The 25,491-nt window shown below is 40.6% G+C and overlaps 1 protein-coding gene across 1 annotated transcript; it reads left to right on the top strand.

Moving 5' to 3' along the window:
* Window positions 1–7,046: 7,046 nt before the first annotated feature.
* On the top strand, window positions 7,047–21,193 carry LOC131247917 (mechanosensitive ion channel protein 10-like). The gene is made up of 5 exons (XM_058247877.1): window positions 7,047–8,331; window positions 16,420–16,540; window positions 17,174–17,467; window positions 20,142–20,344; window positions 20,588–21,193. The coding sequence occupies exons 1-5, from the start codon at window positions 7,133–7,135 to the stop codon at window positions 20,853–20,855; spliced, it is 2,085 nt and encodes a 694-aa protein (XP_058103860.1). The 5' UTR covers window positions 7,047–7,132; the 3' UTR covers window positions 20,856–21,193.
* The last annotated feature ends 4,298 nt before the right edge of the window (window positions 21,194–25,491 follow it).

Genomic DNA, 25,491 nt, shown 5'->3' with positions numbered 1-25,491 from the left:
CAAGGTTTATTTATATCTCACACAAGGAATCTCACATTAAGAAATACCTCAAAAGATGAATTGAATAGAATATTCCTCTACTTGAGTTCCTCCTTATATATACCACCCTAAGAGAGAGAGCACCAATCCAAACCTAAAAGAAATAGGTTTCACATGTACGTATGCATGTACGTATATATGAATGTTAAAGGAAAGGGAAAATGACGTCTCCTAGCATAAGACATCTCTGGTTGGAGTAACATGACGTGGAGTTACACATCTAATGGTTGGAGTGGATTTTACATACAGATAACAGTGTGCTCTGCAAAAATCAGCCCAGGGCATCCCCTTCCCAATTGTATGACCAGATTTCCACTTGTATATTAAAAAATTATGGGACACATACATACTCCACCACGATGGGTATGTGAAATCTACTCCAACTATTAGATGTGTAATCCTATGTTAAGCTTAAGGTAAAAAAGCAACTCACATGTGATTCAAGTGGGCCAAACCAAAAGAAATAGTTGGAAAAGAGATGTTCAACATTGATTTTTTACAAGGCTCATTACAATGATTATGTGAAATCCACCCAAACCATTAGATGACACAAAACATTTAGACTTAGGGCCCAAAAATCAAAACAATCGGTAGTTCAGATGGGCGCTACCTTATACACTGTTTCATTTGTGCATTCCACCTAAATCATTTGTGCATTCCACCTCACATATGGTTAGAGTGGCTTTCAGAAATATTGAATGATGGGTCCCACCTCATGTAGCCAACTCCTTCCTAACATAAAAGCTCTCTACGAGTCTTGGCTATAAAGTACTGTCACTTTAAAGTAGGATGAGGATGGATGGGGGGTAGAAATGTCTTTTTTGCACACGACTATAAAGTAGGAAGCATGATTTGGTAAATATAACATTTAAAGGCTTTTTATGGTAAAATTAATATTTAAGAGTAAAAGTTCATAAATATTTGAAAATTTTTTATTACAAAATTCCTTGAGAATACCATATTTACTAAAGATTTATTTTATGAATAAAAATACATGGTTGCACTTTTTAAGAATGGGAGTTACCAAAGTACTCTCATGTATCGTTTTTCTTTAAAAAGTAATAAAGTAGAAAATATAGGACTTACATAGTTTATGCATGACATTCAATTTATCAAACATATACACTTATCCATGATAATCATACTAACTAAAAATAATTTTGATTAAATTGCTTACACCAGACCTAGTGCATCTATGTAGACCAATTATACGTCCCCACGTGTCGGCATTATGTACTAATGATAGATGAAATTTGACTAGCGCTTTGATGATATCTTTCGCCCTATACCCTTTGACGACACGTCCCCTGCCAAAAGCAGAACAACACAAAGTTGTACACACGCTCGCAACATTGCAACGAAGGACATATAACCCTCACAAGAGTGGCACAAGTAGTTAAAGTCGTGCTTAAAAAGCTTATAAAGACCCATCGAGATAGGATGTCTATCACAATCCAAATATGGTTGATAAGGCTGTCTTGCACAATTTTGCCAAAATAAGGATCTCTCCTAGAAATGATTAATGCTTTCATGAAGACTATGAAGGTTTGAGAAGCTAAATCCTCCTTAAATGAAATGAAATCAAGGGACGCGACAAAGAATTTGAGTCTGGCTAGGATGCAGACTGATCCTGTAACTTTCAAGGATCTCTGCAGCCAAGCTGGAAAGGAGATCTGAAAATGATTTCATCCCGTAATCCTTAAGGATCCCTGACTAGCAAAGAAACTTGATAAGGGTTGCCACCTCTTGAGATATATAAGGAGCATGCGATGAAGAGATTGGGGCTCACGCTAAACACAATCTCTCTACATAGCGCAACTCTGCTTGTCTTAGTTTTAGTTTTTTAGTTCCTCCATTTCTGTCCAGCCTCATTGTAGAACGTCCGAAGCTTAGGATATCTTAGATTGCTATCGTCCAGCGCCATTGCTGCAGTACACCTATGACTAGTATAAATATCCACGACCTATCGTCATTGGATCCTTGATCGACCGAGTCTTTACTTGGAATATCACACCTTCATCATATTCTGCTGCTCATCTACCTCAATTGTTTGTCCGTATAGGTAATCACATGTATTTATCTGCTTATTTTGTTTCCTTGCTGATTGAACCGAGCTTCAATTATAAATCAATAAAATCAACATTTCAGCATTTAGTGTTTTAATCATTTCCATTCATTATTATGTTATTAAAAAATAAAAGGCTTATGATCATTATTGAAAGAAAAGTCCTTGGCTTAAGGAAAAAGTTTTCATTTAGAAGGACCAACCCTTTCCTTTTAAATTTCCTAATCATGGCAATATTGGTGGCAAGGTAGTCAGGTCAACCTTCATATGTCTCATCATATATCTGATTTGACGCCTGGGATTGCAAGTGTTTAATTGAACTCAAGTTGAGTATGACTTTGACATACCCGCACTATCTTAACCGTACAAGTTTGATTGAATACAAGCCTTCGTCAATCAGTATGGCTTTGTGTTTTATTGAATAGCAAACACCAATCACCAATTGAAGTGCACATGAATTTTGATAGTTTCAAGTGGGGTATGTTATTTTTTATGGTGTGGCACACCTTGTGTTTTAGATCCATTAAATTTTAGGTTATTCTGAACATTAAGGTAGATTACATCTGTTGGATTGGTTAGATATCATACAAAATTAGGTGGCCCCCACAATTTTCCAAATTACCCCTTTATATGGAAAAAAAATGCAAGGGATAATATGGTAATTTTTCTACTAGAAAAGCACTTCTCGCATCTGGGGTCACAAAGATACCATTTGGTGAAAATGTTAATTTTTAAAAGAACTTTCACTGATATTTTAATATTTTTAGAAAAGTTCTTGAGAAATTTCCCAGCCATCTTTCTCGGCAATTTCTTCGCATAAGAGATTCTGAGGAGATCTGCAGATTTCATGTTTTTCTTGCACTGTTATTGTGAACATCTAACTGAAAATAAAATATTTAAAATATTTATTATAAATTAATAAATAATTTTAAAATTTTAAAATTTGGGTAAAATTGAATTTTCCTAAACATCTAGATATTTATTTAGTAAATACGGGATGAGATAACCTTGCGAAAAAATAAAAACAGCTAAGAGTTGAAAATCTCAAAGGTATTCATGCCATGATATTATTTAATGAACTTTAAAAATATTGATAATTTTAAAAAATCATCAATATTGGGCTGGGTATGGTGAGGAAGGGTAATAGTTAGGTGAGGCCCTGACTGTGGGACTCACCTTGATGTAGGTGTTGTATATGTTAGAAAATAATCTGTTAAATACACTGAAAATAGAAAAAAATAAAATAAAATATGAAATTCATTTCACTAGGCTGAATCACGTAAAATGATATTTGCTTTCATGATAAGACAAGCTTGTGTGGATCCAGTGTGCAACAATCACGATGAGTCCACTATGGAACAATTTAATGCAATAGATCTATTCTGGCAGAATCAGACAGTGGTAATGTTCACAGTATTCTAAAGAGGAGATCTAGAGTGTATCTGATGACGGAGATGGTTTTGAGATGATTGGTTTTGGACCGAAATAGTCCAGTTTATATAGGTACCAGGTAGTGGACCACTGCTATGTGGCTATCAATGGTTTAGAACATTCAAGTAAGAATATTACCTAGAAATCCACATATAAACCCTCAAAACTTTTCTACCATTTCTGATGTGGGACTAAAAGTACACACCGCACTTTTGAATTTTGAAATTCCTGAAATTTTAAAAAGTTGAAAACTATTTTGGCAGTAAAATTCCAAAATTTTGAAATTTTGAATAATTTCAAAAATCCTCAAATTTCAACAGTATATCTCCACTGCCCATCCATTTTCCCATCTATTGTTTCTCTGGATATATATTTTTTAGCATGGTCCCAAAAAATGAGGCAGATCCAAATCTCAGGTGGACCACCTTGGTAGGAATTGAATTCCCACCATTAAAAACTTCTTAGGGCACAAAAGTTTTGAATCAAACTGTTATTTATGTTTTCCCGTCATCAGGTTTATGTGACATTAGTTGGATGGCAAATAAACATTACAGTGGACGCTAAGAAGTTTTTATTGATAGGCGTTTATCATCGCTCTTTTCCTGTGGTGCGGTCCACCTGAGATTTAGATCTGCGTCATTTTTTTGTACCATCTGTCTTATTTTGTGGACCATCTCCAAAATGAGCTGGAAATCGGATTGATGGCGTGGATATACCATACATATATCCAAGTGGGTCCACTGTCAGGGCCTGCCGACTAAACTGTTACCCTGCTTCACCTGATCCGCGGGCAGAGATATTTATCAGAGTCCTACGGACACTACCGCCTCGTACACTGTTTTCTCTGTTTTCTTTAATAAGACACTGCTTCCCTTACGGGAGCGGGCCTCACCATTTGTCTAGATTTGCCTTGTGTGACGTGGTCAAGAACTTTCAAACGTGCCTTGCCTGATGGGACGCAGATCGCACATAGACTCTGCCAGGGGCCGGACTTGGATTGCATGCAAACCCTGGCCTATTGGCCAGTGCTCCATTAGCGTTCAATCACACTATTTCCTATGTGGTGTGGTCCACTTGAGTTTTGGATCCATCTCATTTTTCGCTTATTTCCCTAAAATGCGATCGAAAAATAGATGGACGGTGTGGATTAAAAACATACATCATGCTGGGTCTCCAGAGAGTTTCTAGCACCTAGCTAATAGCATGTCCTCAAGCAATCCTTGCCGGGATGGGAAGCGGATTGCGTCCTACCCCCCGCCCGGACGGTAATCTGTCCTGGCAGAGCTCTGTGGGGCCTAATGTAATGTAAACGTATTATCCACTCCGTCCATCACCATTTAAAGATAATTTTATGATATGAAACAAAAAGTGAGGCGGAACCAAGGATTAGGTGAACCACAAAGTGGGGATTGAACGACCGCCATTAAAAACTTCTTGGGAACTTCAGAAGTTTCGGATCAAGCTGATATTTGTGTTTTCACTTCATCCAGGTCAATGTGACCTTATGAATAGGTTGTAAAAAAAACATCACAGTGGCCCTTAGAGAGGTTTCAATGGTGGATGTCATTATCACCGCTGCTTCCTTTGGTGTGGTCCACTGAAGATTTGGATTTGATTCATTTTTTGCATGATGCAATAAAATTATCTGAGAAAAGGCATTAACGGCGTGGATAAAACCCTTAAATCACGGTGGACCCCACAGAGCCCCACCCGGACGGGTAGGACGCAATCGGCTTCCGTAGGGATAAGCCATCTCTAACGGAAACGGATTGGCCATTTACCCTGCCACTAGCCAAAGGCTAGTGGTCGGTACTATATGGGCCCAAACATGACGTGTCTGTTTCATCCATGCCGTCCACCCATTCTTCCAGATCATTTTATGTTCTGATCCCAAAAATCAGGTTAATCCAAATCTCAAGTAGACCACATAATGTTGATTGATCGCCCACCACTAAAAACTTCTTGGGCCTACAAAAGTTTTGGATGAAGCTGATATATATATTTTTTCCTTCATCCAAATCTTCATGACCTAATCAACATGTTAGATGTCAAATAACCATTGCAATGGGCTCTAGGAGGTTTTTAATTGTGGACAATCAATCACTACTATTTTCCCATAGTGTGGTCTACCTGAGATTTAGATCTGCCATACTACTATTTTCCCATAGTGTAGTCCACCTGAGATTTAGATCTGCCTCGTTTTTGGTATAGAGCCCAAAAATTATGTTTCCAATTGGATGGACGAAGTGGATAAAACACATACATCATGATGGGTCCACATAGCACCGGCCACTAGCCACCTGCAGCGTCAATGGCAAAACCGCGTCCATCTATAACAGCGGCACACACGGCCTATTTAACCCCTCCACGACTCCAGTACCAAGCTTGATAATGGTCAATGCAGGAAAAGCTTTATGGGCCTAACACGAGATATATGCTTTATCCACGCCGCCCATTCATTTTTTGAGAGCATTTTAGGTCATGAGCCTAAAAATGACGTGGATCCAAATCTCAAGTCGACCACACCGAAGGAGACAATAGAATAATGAAACTTACCATTGAAACCTTCTTATAGCCCACGGCTACTATCATTTCGGAAACGGATTGGCTACTCCCCCTGACACCGGCCATTGGCTGATGGTCGGTGTTCTGTGGGTCTCATCATGATGTATGTATTTCATCCATGCTGTCCATCTATCTTTCTAGATCATTTTATGATATGAGACAAAAAATGAGTTATATCCCAATCTCAAGTGGATCACATTACAGAAAGCAGTGTTGGATGAACCTCAACCATTAAAAACTTTTTAGGGGCCATAAAAGTTTTGGATCAATCTGATATTTGTTTTTTCCCATCATCTGGGTCTGTATGACCTAATCAACATATTGGATGTCAAATAAACAGTACAGTGGGCCTTTGGAGCAGTTTAAATGGTGGATATCCAATCACTATTGTTTTCCTGTGGTGTGGTCCACTAAGGTTTATTTCCCACTCATTTTTGGGATAAAACCCTAAAATGATATGTAAAAATGTATGAACGGAATGGATGAAATACATACATTATGGTGGGCTCCACAGAGCACCGAACATCAGCCACAGGGCTGGTGGCAGGGGAGTAGCCAATCCGTTTCCGTTTATTTCACATACGACCTGTTCCTAAAGTCATATAAACCTAATAAAGGGAAAAAAAAACAAAAACAAAACTGAGCTTGGTCCAAAACTTCTGTAGTCCACGAATAAGTTTTCGCAAGTAGACATTCAATCCTGGCTGTTTCCTGCAGTGGGGTCTACTTGGGCTTTTGATCTGCCACTTTTTTTAGAATTAATATTTAGAATGAGGTAGAAAAATGAATGGGCGGTGTGGATAAAATACAAACATCGTGATGAAGCCAGAGAGCTTCGACCAGTACCGAGCTCTGTAATGGATGGTTTAGGGTTCACTACCGAATCCGAATCCCTTCGATGAGGTTCCCTTCGCTTCTACCCTCGTTTATACAACCTTGAAAAGAAAAAGAAAAACATCTTTCTTCCCTCGTTTGTCTCACTCCTCTTTCCTTCTCCTTTCCGTCTTCCACACCGCAATCTCGACAGTGAAAATGAAACAGTCAGAGGAACAGAAATCCATCCCTGACCAAGTCGTTCTCATCGTAGACCCTCGAAACTCTATATCCAAACCGACTCCAGAGAAATCCCCCGACCCAACCTCTAAAGAAAAACCCCGAAATCCTACAACCACCACCCGCACCCGCACCCTCCGTCGTCTCGTCAGCCACTCCAAGCGCAAGGCCCGCTTCGTCGAGCTCAATGATCCCCACCCTCTCAAACCCGTCCCCGACTCCGAAGTCCACCAACCCGAATCCGAATCCGAATCCGATGACGAGTTCATCAAAGAAGAAGAGCGTTATGCAGCCGAGAATGACGGCAGCAAGAAGCGCAAGATCAACGTCCGGGCCATGGCTGAGTGGGTTATCTTTATCGTTATCATGGCCTGTCTCGTTTCCAGCCTCTTCGTTCCCTACCCCAGCCACTGGAACCTCCAGGGGCTAGAGCTCTGGAAATGGTGCCTCACGGTCCTCGTCATTTGCTGCGGGCGCCTCGTCTCCAGCTGGCTCGTCCGGTTCATCGTCTTCCTCATCGAGCGCAACTTCATTCTCCGCGAGAAGGTACTCTACTTCGTCTACGGCCTGCGGGGTGGAGTGCAGATCTGTGTATGGCTCAGCCTCGTCTTGCTAGCATGGACACTGCTTTTCGATCGGGATGATCGAGTCTCGAGACGCTATCACAGGCTCTTGAACAAGGTCGAACACGCTCTGATAGCTATTCTAGCAGGGTCCATCATATGGCTGGTGAAGATTGTCCTTGTAAAAATGGTTGCATCGTCGTTCCACGTCTCGGCCTTCTTTGATCGGATGAAAGAGAGCATCTTCCATCAGTATATATTGGAGACATTGTCTGGGGAGCCGATCGGTGAGTTGTCACAGTCGCTGAGCCAGAGGAGGATGATGCGCCAGTCCAAGACGCTGCCGGCTCGATTCTCGCTGCGGAGTGATGGATTTGATTCGAAGCGGATGGAGATCGACATGGAGCAGCTGAGGAGGCTGAGCCGAGGGAATGCATCGACGTGGGGGGTGAAGCGGCTAATAAGCCATGTGATGTCAACGGGGCTTTCCACGATCTCGAAGACAGTCGATGAGACGATGGAGGAGTTCAGGGAGAAGGGCGAGATCTCGAACGAGGGGGAGGCGAAGAAGGAGTCCCAGCGAATCTTCAAACACGTAGCTAAGGCCGGTGCCAAGTAAGTTAGAGAATCGAGCTCCTCCATGTTTGAACTTTTTCGGTAGGGAGGGATTTTACTAACATGCGCTGGTTGCTGCTGTCAGTGGAACTCTAACTGAACGAGATTGACTACTGACTCTACCAGCAGCGAGGTGGACGCGGATTTTCTGCGAAAGCCTTTCGCAAGAAGTTCCTGCCCAAGGATGCTGGGTGAGGCCCACCGAGATGTTAACCCCGTCCATCCGTTTTGGGATATCATTCCAGGATATGCGACCAAAAAAGGACATTGATACAAAACTTAAGGGTCACACGATAGGGAAATTTTGGTAAAAAAATGTCTAACGTTGAATACTTCTTGGGATCCACCTTGGTGTTTATATGCCATCCAAACCGTTTATAAGGTCATTTCCAACCGTTTATAAGGTCATTCCCATTGGGATTAAGTGAAAACACAAAATTTTTACCCTAACACAAGATTTTATGGTTATGAAAATGTTTCAAACGCGCTCACAGAATTTCCACTGTTTCCTCTCGTGTGACCGACTTGAGTTTTGGATACTTCTCGTAGTTTTCCAAATGTCCTGAAATGAGCTCGCAAAAAATGATGAACAGGGTGGATTTGTCACAAACATCACCGTGCGCCCACCCAACATCCTTGCGCACGAACTTCAGGAGAAAGGCTTTAGCGGGAAACCCGCGTCCCAGCGAGGGCACATACGAATTTTATGGAAACGGATTGGCTACTACCCTACTGGTGGTCGGTGCTCTGTGTTTCATCCATGCGGTCCATCTATTTTTCTAGATTATTTTAAGTTATGAGACTAAAGATTAGTTATATCCCAATCTCAAGTGGACCACATTACAGGAAACAGTGTTGAATTAACGTCATCATTAAAAAACTTTTTGGGGGCCATAAAAGTTTTGGATCAAACTGATCTTTGTTTTTTCCCTTCATCTATGTCAGTATGATCTAATCAACAGATTGGATGTCAAATAAACAGTACAGTGGGCCTTAGGAGGATTTTAATGGTGGATATCCAATTGCTATTGTTTTCCAGTGGTGTGGTCCACCTGAGATTTATATCCCTCTCATTTTTGGCAGCAAGCCATAGAATAATCCGTAAAAATATATGAACAGAATGTATGAAATACATACATCGTGATGGCGCCCACAGAGCACCGACCTCAGCCACCGGGCTAGTGGATTTTATCCGGAAGCGGATCGCCTGGCGTACCACACACCACCGACGTGGCTGGTCTTGACGTCACCAAGTTATGTGGGTCCCATCACGAGGTATGTATTATATCCAAACGGTCCATCCATTTGGCAAGCTCATCATAAGCCTTGGGCTGAAAAATAAGAAAGATCCAAAGATCAAATGGATTACACTGCAAAAAGAAGCGGGGTATTGAACATCAACCATTGAAATCTTTCATGGGTTACAAAAGTTTTGGATCAATATGATATTTGTTTTTCCTCTTAATCTAAGTCGGTGTGACCTCAGGAACAGATTGGATGGAAAATAAATGTTATTATGGCCCACGATGTTTTAACCGTGAGAATTATTATTCCAATGCTATTTGTGGCGTGGTACACTTAGGTTGGGATATGACTCATTTTTAGACATATGCTCTAAAATGATCTCTTTAAATGGATGAACGTGTAGATATAATAAACCACACGCACATCCGTACACACTCACGCCCTAGCTGGATTTCACCATGCATGGATACTCAGCCCTTCACCGGGTGTTGAAACTCCGGAGAGTATACCACCGGAGCAAGAAAAAGGATGTACGGTCAGAGCCGGAGGAATGTTAGGCTCTTTCTCGCACGACACGTGTATGGTACACCAGCCAATCCGCTTCCATTTTATCCACAGCTTTCATTTATTTTTTCAAATCATCTTTTATGGCATGAGCTCAGATGTTCTGCGCCAGATAAAACGGTGTAGATGGAACACCCACCGTTACAAACTTCCGAAGGCATGTTGCCACATATCACCTTACGTGACAGCAACAGCAGGCAATCCGCCTCCACTTTATTGAAAGCGGTTTGGCTGGTGTACCACACACTAGCGACCCAGCTGGTGCGTAGACGTAAGTCCCGTCAGGAAGCATGTGTTATATCCATATGGTTCATCCAATTTGCGGGTTCATTGTAAAACTTGATTCAAAAAATAAGACAGATATTAAGATAAGAGGTGCACACTGTAAAGTGCAGTAGGATTGATCGTTTGCCATTGAAACCCTTTTAGAGTCACAAAAGTTTTGGATCAATATAATATTTATTTATCATCTTCATCTAGGTCTTTTTGACCTTATGAACAGGTTAGATGGAAGATAGAAGTTATTGTGGGCCTTGTAGGTGTTTTAACGGTGAAAATCATCATCCTGCTGTTATTTGTGATGTGGTCCAGTTAAGCTTTAGATATGATTCATTTTTCCGCTCATACTCTAAGAATGATCTCAAAAAATAGACAAACAGTATGGAAATAATAAATATATTATTTTGCGTCCATGTAGCGTTGTTATCTTTTGAACCCGGGTACAACTCAGAGCTCGAGGAGTGTCAGCGATCGTCTTCGCACGACCAGCTATATCGCTGGCGTGTGGTACATTAGCCAATCCGCTTCCCACACCTTACCCTAGTTACTAAAATCTGGGCCCACGGATCCTTTGGCTTACGCGGACGCAGATTCCCTTCTGTCATACGCCACTGACCTCGGTGTTGACGTGGCAAACCGTTCAGCGGCTACTACTGGGTACTGGCTACTGACATCATTAATAGGCAATCGCCTCCACTTTATGGGCCCACATTTTTCCTGTCGCTTGCGCGGACGCCGATTGTCCGGAGAAATCGGATTGTGTGCTGAGTTACTCGCTAAACTCTATTTAGTTAACCTTGAATGTATGTGGGTTCCGTTCATCGGTAGAATCAATGCTCAAGTGCACACCCCAGAAACTGCGGGAATAATAATTTTTTACCGTCGAAATCTTCTTTGGATAAGGTTTATTTGTCATCCGATTTATTCATAAAGCCATGCGGAAATGAAGAAAGGAAGACACAAATATTAGCTTATTCAAAATTTCTGTAACTTTTAAGAATTTTTCAATATGGATATTCAATTCACATTATTTTTTGTGATATAGTCTATTTGAGCTTTGGATGTACTTTATTTTTAGGCCCCAACCTTAAAATTATATGATAAATGGGATGGGTGGATGATGTAAATAGAAGGCGTAGGTTCCATATGCTTTACCTGGCCAGAATCGAACTGTCGGATCCGACTTCGGACCGGCCATCTGTATCGCTATAAGTTGCGTAAAATATATAGCATTCTTGCGCTTAGAGCACCTTACTAGTTAGCCAAAATGAGCATTCATGTCATGGACTTACGGGAGAAAGACCCCTTGATTGCCACTGGTCGGTGTTAATTTTGTTTTTACTATAAATAGTAAGTTTTGAATTCTATGATAACTCTTCATCCGTTGGCTTTTTGCGCAGTAAAAGACTAGATCCAATCTAGAGAATCGGATTTGTGTGAACCAACATAAACTTCTATTTGGCCATTGAATGTATTATTTGCTTCACTAGTAGATAGGTCATGCTGGAAGACCACATAAATAGTAATTCTATTTATAGTGAACCATGATTAGGAGTTTGAGTTGTAGTTTGATTATAATTTCTTTCCCATTGCTTGATACCCTTATTTAAAGGGTTGTGAACTCGTTTTTAATCATTCATCAATCAATTTTGAATTTATTAGAATTTATTTCTATTTTCTGCTTTCTTTCCTCGTGAATTCGAAAAGTCTCTATGAGGAGTCCAGAGAAGTTCCGTGGATTCGGAATAGTTATCCTCTTGAGGAAGACGGTGCTCGACCTCACGTCCTCCCCTGCGTCAGTGGAGTAGATAAAATAGATAAATCACAATGGCTCCGTAGAGTTTACTCAATATGCTTACCTGGCAGGCAATCCATCCGTATCTTGTGTGACACACTCCACCGGCCTTGTATTGACTGGTAGAGTTCTACAAGACACACCATAATGTATGGGTTGCAGTTCATTGTCCATTTATTTTGGCACATCATTTAAGGAAATAAGTTAAAAAAGTGAGGCATATCAATAGCTCAAGTGGACTCACTATCAAAAGAAAGTTGCGGGGACAATGACACCCAATGAAACCTTCCCAAGGTCCACAATGGTGATTATTTGCCATCCAACCTATTCATGGATGCAGTTTGGAAGGAACCTGACTCTGGGGCCCACCTTGATGTATTTGCCTTACATCCACAACGTCAATCCATGTTGAAAGCTCATTTTAAGGCGTGATCCAAAAATGAACTAGATCCAAATCTTAAGTAGACCATACCATAGGAAATGGTAGTGATTGAATCCCCAACATTAAAACCTTCATGGGGCTACTGGAATGTTTATTTGCTATCAAACTAGTTGATAAGGTCACAATGACCTAGATGAAGAGACCACACAAATATAAGCTTAATTCAAAACTTTTGTGACCCATGATAAGTTTTTGATGGTCAATTACCATTATTTTTGATCTACCTTATATTTGGATCTTCATTTTTGGGATCATCCCCTTAAATGAGTTTTCAAAATGGATTAACGGTGTTGATATAAGGCACATAAAATCATGATGGGCCTCACTGTGAGGGATCCCACCCACCTCGGTGGATTCGGGGATCCACCCAAGTCACACCCCTGTTCATAAGGTCACATGGACCTGCATCAAAGGAAAAACAAAAATATCATCTTGATCCAAAACTTCTATGGCCCCCGAGAAGTTTTCAATGGTAGGCATTCAATCCCAATTTCTTTATGTGATGTGGTCCACATGAGCTTTGGATATACCTCATTTTTGGGTTCATGCCCTAAAATGATATCCCAAAATGGATGGATGGTGTGGATATAACACATACATCATGGTGGTGTCCACAATACTTTGTCATGTCAGTGCACCATTGAGGTCCACACCATGAAATCGTGTACGTATTAATTTGGGGAGTTATTTAATACTCCGATCATTAGATTGTAATCCCAGGGTAGGCCTTGAAAAAAAAAAATCAAGCTGAAAAATTCAGTTGGCTTGTGATTTAGGTGGGACACACTAAAGAAAACCTTTTAGAGTGAGACGTCCACCCTTGATTTTCATAGAGTCAGACGTGATGATTATTTGAAATCCATTCCAACCACTAGATGCTACACAGAAATTTAGGCTTAAGGCCTAAAATTCAGGCACAACCATGATTCATGTGGGCCATACCAAGGGAAATAGTTTAGAGGGTGAATGACTGATTGTTGCCTATTCATTGTTTCCAATCATGTGATTCATGTGAATCACCGATGGGGACAATTTTTGGTCCCTTTTGCATAAAATGAGGTGACACACCTGCTGGGTCAAGCTCCATGGCTCAGTGGTAGACAGACTTCTGTTTCGACACTAAGACAAGGGTCAAGTGCCCATGTGATGTGCGTAGGTATGCGGTACAAGAGTGTGTGTAAATAAAAAAGGGTGACATCCCACTGTGATATATGTGTTGGACATCCATTCCTTCAATCAAATGCACCCTTCCATGGTGGGCATGGGCCTAAAAATCATGCCAATCCATGGCTTGGGGGGGCCACACTATAGACAATAGTTGAGAGTAGTTGCATTCCCCTTGAAACCTTCTCAATTATTTATAGGGCTTACTGAGATAAGGTTTAGACATTTAATCCATCTGTTGTATGTTTCCCACCTGGATGACGGGTCACACCAAATTTTAGTCCATTCCAAAACTTAGCTAAGCCCCACCAAGTGCTTATAAATGTTTTAAGCATGTTTCACATGATTTTACATGATGTGAATAACTTGAGCTATAGATAAGGCTCATTTTCTTTTTTTAAATTTTATTATTATTATTATTATTATTATTTGTTTTTTTAGGACATGCCATGATTTAGAAAGAACCCGTTAAATATACAATTTGAATGTCCCACACACATGACAGTGGAGTCCACGGAGCTTGACCTTGTGGAAAGCTCCCTTGATGTCGACCTCGTAGTACCTTTTTCCCAATAAAGTGTCTACATCATCCAAACTGAGTTCTTAAATCAGGAGAAAATTTGACATTGGTAGATGATGATTGAGGCCGGTAGTCAATTGGAAGTTATCACACGATTACACGTGTTATATATAACTAGTCAAATAAAACCTTTCAAATTAGAGTATGGATATATCATAATTACCCCATAATGGTGTTGGTGGCCAGTTAAATAATAATAACGTATCAAAATGTCTTATTTCCACAAATAAGTGCCCAAGAATAAGAAATTAGGACTGTTCAACAATTTTTATATTGGGATTGAGACTTGGATACTGTGGTCCACATATTCTAAGTTGTTTATTTGAGTTAATACATGCCACATGTTCAATATTTTAGTATCTTTCTATCAAGCACCAAACACAGCTAGAGTATCATACAACTCTTAAGTCAGTAGTCTTATTGACTAGATGTCTGAGCATCTGATTACCTCTGGCGCGTAGACAGCGATGACTGGTGTTACATCAAGAAAATTGAAGCGACGGCACAGAATGTCGAGATTTTATTTCGCCAAAACTGACGTATCCGTTGCTTTTAATTCGGGTCGTTCATGATCTGCTTCTGCAGTGACCTGAATTTAGCATATGTTGCGGCCCACTAGGCCAACACAATGAGATAGTCTGATGATCTGAACTGTCCGTTTTATTTTCCCTATCACAAATAAGCTATTACCCCATAATTCTCCTTCATTGATGGTCATAATAATCCCTTGATAGCAACTTTAATAGGGTGGCCTGTTACCGAATAAATTTTTTTAAAAAAATGGACGGTTCCCATTATTGGACCACTCATCATGTGGACCCCGGTGGTAGGAAATACTATGGATCATGAGTCAATTAAAGTGGCAAAAAAGAAATCTTTATTCTTTCTTTTGGGATGACTTGATGAACTTCTCAGTAAAAAAAAATAAAAAATACCTGAATATCTCCTCTTAAGGGTGCAAAACATCTTAACCGTCAATCACTCAATCTGATGAGCTGAACCGTAAGTTGTGCATGGTGGATTAATGAATGAAAACTCACTTGTATGTGTGGGAGAGTTTCGATGGGATACGGTGCCCAACGAATCAAAGCTACCATACGGGGTTTGGGTTTTCACTCCCAAATTGCATCTTATAAGATGATGATCTGAACGGATCATGTTCTGGATTCTATGATATCCAGCCATTCTAAGATTTACTGAAGGAATGATTGTAAGAAGATGAAGTTAGAAAATTGAAAAAGTAAAATTTAATTGCTCATATTTAAATCCAATAGTCAAAGGTCAGGATTATCAAATGAAGCATGACTATGATATTATAGCTCTCTATAAGTCAGCAATGAGAATATGAATGGTTAAGATCATCACCTAAGACGCACTTTGGGCTGAAAACCCATCCCCTATATATGGGTCCCCTACCTTAAGATAGTACGCTTTAAAATAATATGGTAGAGCCCCCTTTATACCTTCCACGTGGCTGGAAGTATATGAATAAGGACCATTCATTTAGTGAGTCCCACCTTGGATGGCCGAGGGACCAGAAATACTACACATGTTATACAACTGACTAAACTGACCAGAAATACTACCCATGTTATTTCACTTCACTCTACCATAAGGTCCATAATATTCAGCGAATCTAATCTGATCCAACGGCTCTGATCTTTTGTCCTGGGTTTTCTCCAGGTCTTCTTCTGTCCTTTCTTCTTTTCATCACTTGTAGTACATGGGTTTATTATGGGAGCAACATATCAACTGTTTGGATCACAGAACAATTTCAACAAAAGATTCATAAATAAAAATCGTACAATGCTCAGGCACGGTAATTTCAAGTTGCCAGTTTGAGAAAGTGGCCATCATGGTTCAGTGATCCAAACCGTTCATGTTATGGGCCTTGTGATGGATGCACCAAGCGCCGCATGTGGGTTAAGTTAGACATCCTTCACCAACATGATGAAGGTTAAAATGCCCAATAAATTAATTGCTTGATTGGCCTGAGTTTTAATAAACTTTAATATTCAGGTACATTGAAGAGGATGATCTGTTGAAGTTCTTGAACAGCAATGAGGTCCGGTCCATATTCCCTCTCTTCCAAGGATCTGAGACTGGAAAAATCAGAAAGTCAGCTTTCAGGGGCTGGGTGGTAAGCTCTCTTCACTGTGGCTCATGCTTATCAACTTTCAGAAAGATGTCACAACCTTCCAATTTTTATTAAGGGTGGTGATGGGACGAGCAACTTTCCCATCTCAACCACGATTGAGCCTATTAGCTTGGCCCATGGGTTGGGCCTGGGCCTAGCATGCATGGCCCAATCATTTTTTTTTGGGTCCAGGTTGGGCTCAAGTCCTTTTGGCTTGGCCTAATGCGACTTTGCATGTACATGTCTTATGTCCTAAAAATATGGCATTCTAGTACTTTATTAGGCAACCCATGCACCTCGAATTTAGACTGTTGATTTCATTCCTCTAGGTGTCTATTTCTTGGTGAATGTGACCGACTTGATCAATAGATAGATAATGAGTCATTCAAGTGGGAAATAAGGATTTTATCATTATTTGGTCCGGGCTAGGTTAGACCCGGGCCCAGCCAAATTCATTTGGGCTCATAGAATCGCTCACTGAGTAAACTTTTCCTTAGGCTGGGAACCACAATCAACACAACTCGCCCTGACTCACTCCTTTTCAGCTATTTACGGTCCATTTTGGTCTGGTGTAACATTTCGTTGCCTAAAACAGCATTTCCTGCTAGTATCTTGAACAAGTTTTCTATTTTGCAGGTGAAAGCTTATAAAGAGTGGAAAGCTCTAGCTCATGCCTTGAACGACACTAAGACAGCAGTGGAACAGCTACATAAGCTAGCGAGTGCGGTTGTGATTGTGATCATAATCGTGGTGTCTCTGCTGGTGATGGGAGTCGCTACTTCCAAAGTCATACTCATCGTCACATCCCAATTGCTGCTTGTGGGATTCATGTTCGGGAACACTTGCAAGACCATCTTTGAATCCATCATCTTCGTCTTCGTAGTGCACCCCTTTGACGTGGGTGATCGTTGTGTCATCGACGGTGTCCAGGTGAGTTCTTGTGGAACTCTTGCATGATAATCGAGCAACTGGCACTTGGAATTTTGATACAATTGCCTTAAATGACAAAGTTACACTAATTTTCAAGAAATTAATTGGTAAATTTGGGTAGGAATTTGAAATTTTATCTCTTTGCGTTACTAAACGTGATAATTCAAGGCAAGGTCCAAAAGTTTTTACTCAAACTCAAACCTTGCATAGTCAAATTCAACTCGGTCTTGTAAGGCCTTTTCAGCAACACAGTAACTCGATTTACTATGCCAATTAGCTTGTTAACTCAGTTGCTACTGGCCTGTTTGCATACCACCAAATAAGTTACTTTTTAAGTTAGATTAACTTATTAAGGGAGTGTTTATACTTTACATTAATTAAAATAAATTACTTATGCCTCAAGTAACTTATATTGGTTTCTACTAATAAAACCAAGTGATTGAGTAATTTTAAACAAAAAAAAAAGTTACTTATAATTGATTATAAAGCAAACATATACACTTCTCTCAAATAAGATACTATCTATTGTTTAAGTTAAAAAAAATAATTTATTTAGTAGTATTCAAACAGAACCTAAATTACTTTTTTCATTTAAGTTAGTTTGGTAAATATTATTATAAAAGTTATTTATCGAAATAAGTTTATTTATTTATTTATTTTTTATAACATTACGACTTGTTACTTTTCTACTTCTCTCTTTCTCACGGTCCATGTCAAAGGAGGATCTCTCACACCATCCATATCAAAGGAGGCCCCACATAATGGACTATCCACATTGAAGGTAAGCCCTACATGATGGATGACCCCCATACAAATGTGGCCCACATAATAGATAGTCCATATCAGAGGTTGGCCTATAATGATAAATAGCCCATATCCAAAGCAAGTATAATAGAAGACCCACTTTAAAGGTGGGGCCTACACGATGGGTTGTTCGCATCAATGGTGGGCTCCACATGATGGGTAGTGGACATTATAGTTTGGCCCCACATGATGGATGACATATAATAAGGTGGTCCCATCTGAGGGGTGATCTACATCAAAAGTAATCCCCTAATGATGAATAGCCCCTCATGAGGGCAACCCATATTGACAATGGGCCCACATGATGAACAGTCTACATCAAAGGTGGGCTCTATATGATGGGCAATTAGTAAGGGTGGGCCCCACATGATGGATGATCCACACCAAGGTGGGCCTCACATGATGGACTGTCCACATCAAAGGTCGGCCCTAATGATGAGTTGCCCATATCCAAGGCAGCCCCCGCATGATGGACGGCCCATATCAGAGGTGGGACTTAAATGAGAGACGATCCACATCAAAGGTGGGGTGCACATGATGGGCGAGGATATTGAAGGTGGGCCCCACGTGATGGACAATGATATTGATAGTGGGCCCAACATGATGGATAACCAACATCAAAGGTGGGCCCTACATAATGAATGGTTTACATTAAAGGTCGGCCCCAAATGATTTATGACCCACATCCAAGGTTGGCCCCATATGATGGATGGCCCACATCAAAGGTGGGGTCCATACAATGAGTAGTCCACATCAAAGGTTGGCCTCACATGATGGATGGTTGATATGAGGGTGGCCAAGTAAACTTGAAAGATAGTTACTTCCGATGTTGAAACCAAGTATGCTTTTCTACTTTTTGATTGATAGGTATGTTGTGTACCTAGCATGCTTATCTGCTTATTAAGTAGAAACAAAATAAGTTAATTATGGCATTAGTACCATATCTAAAGGTACCTTGTGTTTCAAATGCCCCCTAAAATTAGACAGAAAGATTTCGCATAAAAGTAGACACATTGATCACATGAGCTTGAACTTGGACCAAGTTGACTAGGATGCGTTAGTACTGAGTTTCCTTTGAGTTTGGAGAAATCCCAGTCAACTCATCCGAGTTTTCAGTCCAGTGGGGTTGAGTTTGGATCTGAGTCGATTTTTCAAATATTACAATAGCTCTCTATGTTTCTATAAAGATATTTGAAATATGATATTGTATTAACATTCTTACATGAGGTATATATTTTTTTTATAATAATTCTTTTACATATTAATATCAGTGCTAATTAAATTACACATGTTATTACTAAAATGACGTAATTTTTTTTCCCGTGTTAAAATTATCCGAAAGAACCTGAATTTGGCAGAGCCATCTCCACGGTACATTTGGCAGGATGGGGTATCAATCAGCTGCATTCAGGTCTTTCCATATACTGGACCTATGATGTATGGTTTGTGTTTAAAAGTCACACCTGTTAGGTCATCAGACACTACATGGACTATTAACCATTTGTGTGGTGGGTCCCCCATACGTGCTTTTTAGACCAGTTGCCATCCACAGTACGGACAGCAAGTGGCTGGTCCAAAATAATAAGCCACTGTGCTAATGGCGTTTTGTAGATAGATAGCTCCTGGTTTTACCGGCGTTGTGTGTTCATCAAATAGAGTTTCAGGACTGAAACGTATCAGATACGAAAGCGTCAAATAGAGTTTTTACTGGCTTTGTGTGTTCATCAAATACAAATGCATCAAATAGAGTTTCAGGACTGAAACACAATCTGCACCTTTGTGTTCCACTAGCATCTCTAAGATTTGATTAGTTACATCTATCAAGGCCCTGTTTAGACACAACTCATGTTTTGAAGATGATTTTGTGCAGATGGTGGTGGACGAGATGAACATTTTGACGACAATATTCCTCCGTTTTGACAACGAGAAGATTTACTACCCCAACGCGGTGCTGCTTACAAAGGCCATCAGCAATTTTAACAGGAGTCCTGAAATGGGTGATACTGTCGAATTCTCAATGGATGTTATGACTCTAGAGAGTGCCTTCAATGACATGAAGACCGCCATTCGAGCGTAAGAAGTTATCAGTCTCGTGGGCCCACCTGAATGAATTGGAAACTTTCATCTGTTGGGCCTCTTGTGTATGGCCAATAGTGCAAATGGCAATCATTTTTGTAAATGCCAACTAGATGAATGTTTCTAATCATGGACTAGTGGCCTCATAGATCATCAATATTCATCCCCACTTTATTTAATGTTTGTAGCTATTGATCTGGACCGTTGATGACATTGGTAGAAATCTGGTTGTGGTTGCAGATACATAGATAGCAAGCCCAAGCACTGGCAACCAAAGCACTCGGTGGTAGTGAATGAGATTGAAGAGGTGAACAAGATGAAAATAGGTCTTAACGTTCTACACACCATCAACTTCCAGAACTTCTCGAAGAGGAACAAACGACGGTCTGAACTAATCTTCGAGCTGAAGAGAATCTTTGAGAGGCTCAGCATCAAATACCACCTTCTCCCTCAACAGATCCATCTCACCCAATTCACCATGCCCACCGCGAAGATCCCGGTGCCATGACGACACTAATCCCGGTGCAAAGACAGTCTTAACGGTCTTGATCTGCAGATGATGTAATGGCAGGTGTGTGGTGGGCCCCCTATACATCTCATGATAGTAATGAACTAGTATCTATTGTACTTTATGAAACTGTATTTTATATTGGCATGAAACATATTTTATCTGCCGAAAGCCATCTATGGTTTAGCTACATCGTATGTGGATCATGTGGTATAGGGGTCAGGATCATGTGGATGGCTCTTGTACATAGTATTACGTATGATAAGTATACTTTTATATAAAAACTTGGATATAATATAATGTATAAAAATGCTCCAGAGCACGATGAGTTATAATTCTTCTAGATGTATTGGGACACTTGAGACAATCCAATCGTCTGATATTACATTAGGTCCAATAGATTTTATACGCTACCGTGCCTGGGCTGAAGTTTTTTAACCCATCTGCCTGCTTCCAATTAATAATGGGGCCTATATGCTGATTGGACTAGATTCTATTCCAAGTAAAATATATATGAGGTCAGATCAACCTAACGAATGGATTAGATCTAGCACACGTGTAATGTTGGCATGTGTGGTGTGCGAGTGCTTACATAAGCTCGATGGTCACTAATCCGAGCTTATTTAAGAGATTATTATGAAAAGACCATCACTTTTTTATTTAAGAGACAATGGTGTACTACTCTTAGAGACGCTTACATTTTAGTTGAATTCCAAAAACAAACTTGCTTTTAAAGTGTTTTTTACAACCAAGCTAAACTTTCAAACTTCAGCCAAAAAAATGTTAAGGGGTTGCTTAGACAATGTCGAGCTAATGGTCTAGATTGCACCATCTCTAGGAGATAAGTGTCTTTGTCCCATTTGATTTCAGTGCTGAACTAGGTGACTGTTGAGTTTTGACCGAGCAGCATGACTTTGGGCCCACTCCCGACTTTGGGACGGGTGCTTTCAGAGTTAGTTCCGACCTTTATTTGATTATTTTACATGTACTTGCTATTTCTTATTTTCTTCTTGAATTCAATGCACCTTTTATGTCTTTGCAATAAGCCCACAGACTCACACCATGGTCACTTTTATTTACACGCAATGGTTATTCGAACAGTGACCGGCGGTTGAAACTCTTGTGAGTCTACCACTGAAGTACGAGTAAGGACTCTCTTGCTCATTAACTATTTTCCTTTACAACCGTTCATTTGAAGGGCACAGTTTAGATGGCTTGGATCATCCATTTCAAGTATATCTGGACTCAATTTCCGTATATATTGAGTCCCACTAAATGGATTGTTGTAATATACTGATTTTAAATATATTTTTATTAAAAAATATGGTTTGCAAAAACTCTATTTTTTGTGTTTTGGGAATACTCCCACATTGGAAAAAGAGAAGAGAATTTTGTGTATATATGAGAATGGTGGAGTATAGTTGTTTACCCACCTAGTCCGAGGAGAATCGGGATTGTACTGGAACACCCATGCTCGAGCTTGGTCTCGGTCACGAGCTCGGTGCAAGGGCATGAGCCCGTGAGGCAGTGTGGCTGTAGAGGCGCTAGTAGAGCACTTCGTATGTCCGCATTGTGTCACAGATGGTCGCTACTTACGGCTAGTTTCTCCCATAGCTAGAAAATGGCCAATGAGATTTATTTCCCTATACCATAACCCTTAGCCACCAATGCCTATATAAACAGGGCATGGATAGGTTTCCAATCCATCACAACCATAGCCACTTTACTCCTATATACCAGAGATTCCAGCAAGAAAGCAAGGTTCATCTGAACCATTGCCTTAAGATCAGACCAACAGTATTGTCTAGAACCGTTCATCTAAACCATTAGTTAAAGAATATATCAGTGCAGTGGTCTAATTTACACTTTTTTTTTCTTTTTCCATTACCGAGATTTTTCCTTTATTTCCACCCGAAGGGATTTGCTTTCAGCATGTTGAGATGTCTTTGTCCAGCCATGCGTATGGATTATCCTCCTTATCTGTACGCCTGCACACGGACCAAATACCACACGTGTAAAAAATGCGTTGATCTTCACAGCCTCAAACGCCCTTTCACTCATCAGGTGGCTCACGGTATAGGGAAACAACTGTATGACTAGAAAACCTTCTTTTACAGTCCGGTTTGAATTTTGCCTGCTGGATGGTCGGCTCAGAAAATCTACGCATTGTCTTGCCCTCAAAGGACGGCTTAGATCAGTCGACCCATTTGCTTGCATGCACACGTGGATTGGCAAACCTTTGAATTAGGGGCTAGACACCTACGGTAGTTCACTGCCTAGCACTCATGTACGGCTATCCAGACCATCCAAGTCGTGGGGCACTGATCAATGAATCATATCCACCCAACTATAGCGGACGCGGATTGGCTACTCCCCCAGCTGCCACCAGCCAATGGCTGGTTGTCTCCGTGGGCCCCAACATGATTTATATGTTTCATCCATGCCGTCCATCTATTTTTTCATATCATTTTATGATATGAGACCAAAATTGAGGTATATATCAATCTCAATTGGACCACATTACAGGAAACAGTGTCGAATTAGCGTAGACCATTAAAAACCTTTTGGGGGCCATAAAAGTTCTGGATACAGTACAGTGGGCCTTAGGAGCATTTTAACAGTGGATAGCCAGTCGCTATTGTTTTCCTGTGATGTGGTCCACCTGAGATTTATATCCCTCTCAATTTTGGTATCAGGCCCTAAAATGATCTTTAAAAATGGATGAAACACATACATCATGGTGGGGCCCACAGAGCACCGACCACCAGCCACGGGGCTGGTGGCAGGGGGAGTAGCCAATCCTTTCCCATCTATTGCTATCAAATGGACAGTAAAAAGTAAAGTAGTGAGTGGTCCAAATCTTAAACGATAAGATCGGATGGTTACCACTGTATATAGAACGGTGGTAGCCAATCACTGGAATCAGGCTGCGTTTATTTTCCTTTTCGGGTGGCATGTGCGTATGGACTCACACAAGCACCGGTTGTCGTTACATGGAACATGACCGTGGCCCACCATACAAAGTGGATTGGCCACTTTTAAAGGCGTATGTATGGAAGCGGATTGCGTAGTGAATAAACTGTGTGGGGTCCACCATGGTGTATGTGTCTTAACCGCTCCGTCCATCTGTTTTAGCAGCCTATTATAAGGTATGATACCAAAATTAAAGCATATTCAATTCTCAAGTGGACCGTGCCAAAGGAAAGAGTGTGAATTGTATGCCTACCGTTGAAAACTTCTTGGGATTAGAAGTTTTGGATCACTTGATATTTGTGTTTTCGCTTCATCCATGTCTGTGTAATCTCATGAACATGTTAGATAACAAACAAATATCACTGTAGGTCATAGGAAGGTTTCAACTGTGGACATCATTATTACTGCTGTTTGATATGGTGTGGTGAGCCTGAGCGTTGTATATACTTAATTTGAGATAAATGCACTAAAACGATATGGAAAAACGAATGGACGGGTGGATAAGACGCATGCATCCATGGTGGCCCAAAGAGTTTACTCAGCACGCTTGTGGGGCCAAACCATAACATTATTTGACTCCTGGTGGCCGGTGGCATGTGGGGCCAAACCATAACAATCCGCTTTCCAGGCGAGCGGATTGGATACCGAACGCTTCGGTAGCCAAAACGCTGCTGACGTGACGCGGTGAAATTCAGTTGGTTGAATGCCAAGAGCGTGTTCCCTCGCAATTAATGCCCTTTTCTTTGGAGTTCCGTTGGACGGCTCTCTCCGTTTGCCGGTGCACGCACTCGACCAAATAAGGGGTAAACGTTATTTTCAACTCATTTCTTTTCTTCGCTCCCCCGATGAAATGACATCACCACTTTCTATGGGTGCTACCATGATGTATGTATTGTATCCACACCGTCCATCCATTTCGTGATATCATTTTAAGGCGTAATGTAAAGAGTGAGAAAGATCCAAATTTCAAGTGCACCCCATCATAAAAAACAATAGAAATTGAATACCTACCATTAAAACCTCTTTAGGCCATAAAAGCTTTCGATCAAGCTAATGTTTATGCTTTACCTTATTCCACGTCTTTTCTAGCTTATAAAAAGGTTGGATCTCAAATAAGCATCATGGTCAGCCCAAGGAAGGTTTCAACGGTAGCAATCACCTCCTACTATTTTCTGTGGTGGGGTGCACTTGAACTTTGGATCTGCCCAATTCTTTTGCTCACTCCCTAAATGATCTCTCCAAATGGATGGATGGTGTGGATACAACACATACATCATGCTGGGCCCAAAGAACGCGGTGACGTGACATCGGTAGCAAGAATGGTTACCGTCTGGTTCTGTAGCCAACCGGCGCCCCAACTCTACTTAATTTAAAGAGTTAAAAGTCCCATCCTCTGCAAATTACAAAAATGCGGTCACATGATTATTAAAAGTAGTAACATGTCTAGGTGGCACCAACTGTAATGTTTTTGATAAATCTATCCCGGCCATCAGTTTTTCTAAATTATGTTACAACATAGACCTAGCAATGATATTGATCCAAACTTCTAGTGGACCACACGATAGGAAAAGGTGAGGATTAAGCTTCCGCCATTGAAATATTCAAGTGGCTACAAAAGCTTTGGATTATGTTAATGTTTTTATAATTTCAGTTCATCTTAGTA

This window comes from Magnolia sinica, chromosome 6 (assembly GCF_029962835.1).
Source record: "Magnolia sinica isolate HGM2019 chromosome 6, MsV1, whole genome shotgun sequence".
In the NCBI taxonomy this organism is placed as follows: Eukaryota; Viridiplantae; Streptophyta; class Magnoliopsida; order Magnoliales; family Magnoliaceae; genus Magnolia; species Magnolia sinica.
This window is presented reverse-complemented; position numbering and strand designations above follow the sequence as displayed.

Bases quoted from the DNA above. Each gene is read 5' to 3' on its own strand.
- LOC131247917 (XM_058247877.1), top strand. From the start codon at position 7,133: ATGAAACAGTCAGAGGAACAGAAATCCATCCCTGACCAAGTCGTTCTC. The intron at 8,332-16,419 runs GTAAGTTAGAGA...TTTAATATTCAG, and splicing joins GTAGCTAAGGCCGGTGCCAA to GTACATTGAAGAGGATGATC. The intron at 20,345-20,587 runs GTAAGAAGTTAT...TTGTGGTTGCAG, and splicing joins ATGAAGACCGCCATTCGAGC to ATACATAGATAGCAAGCCCA.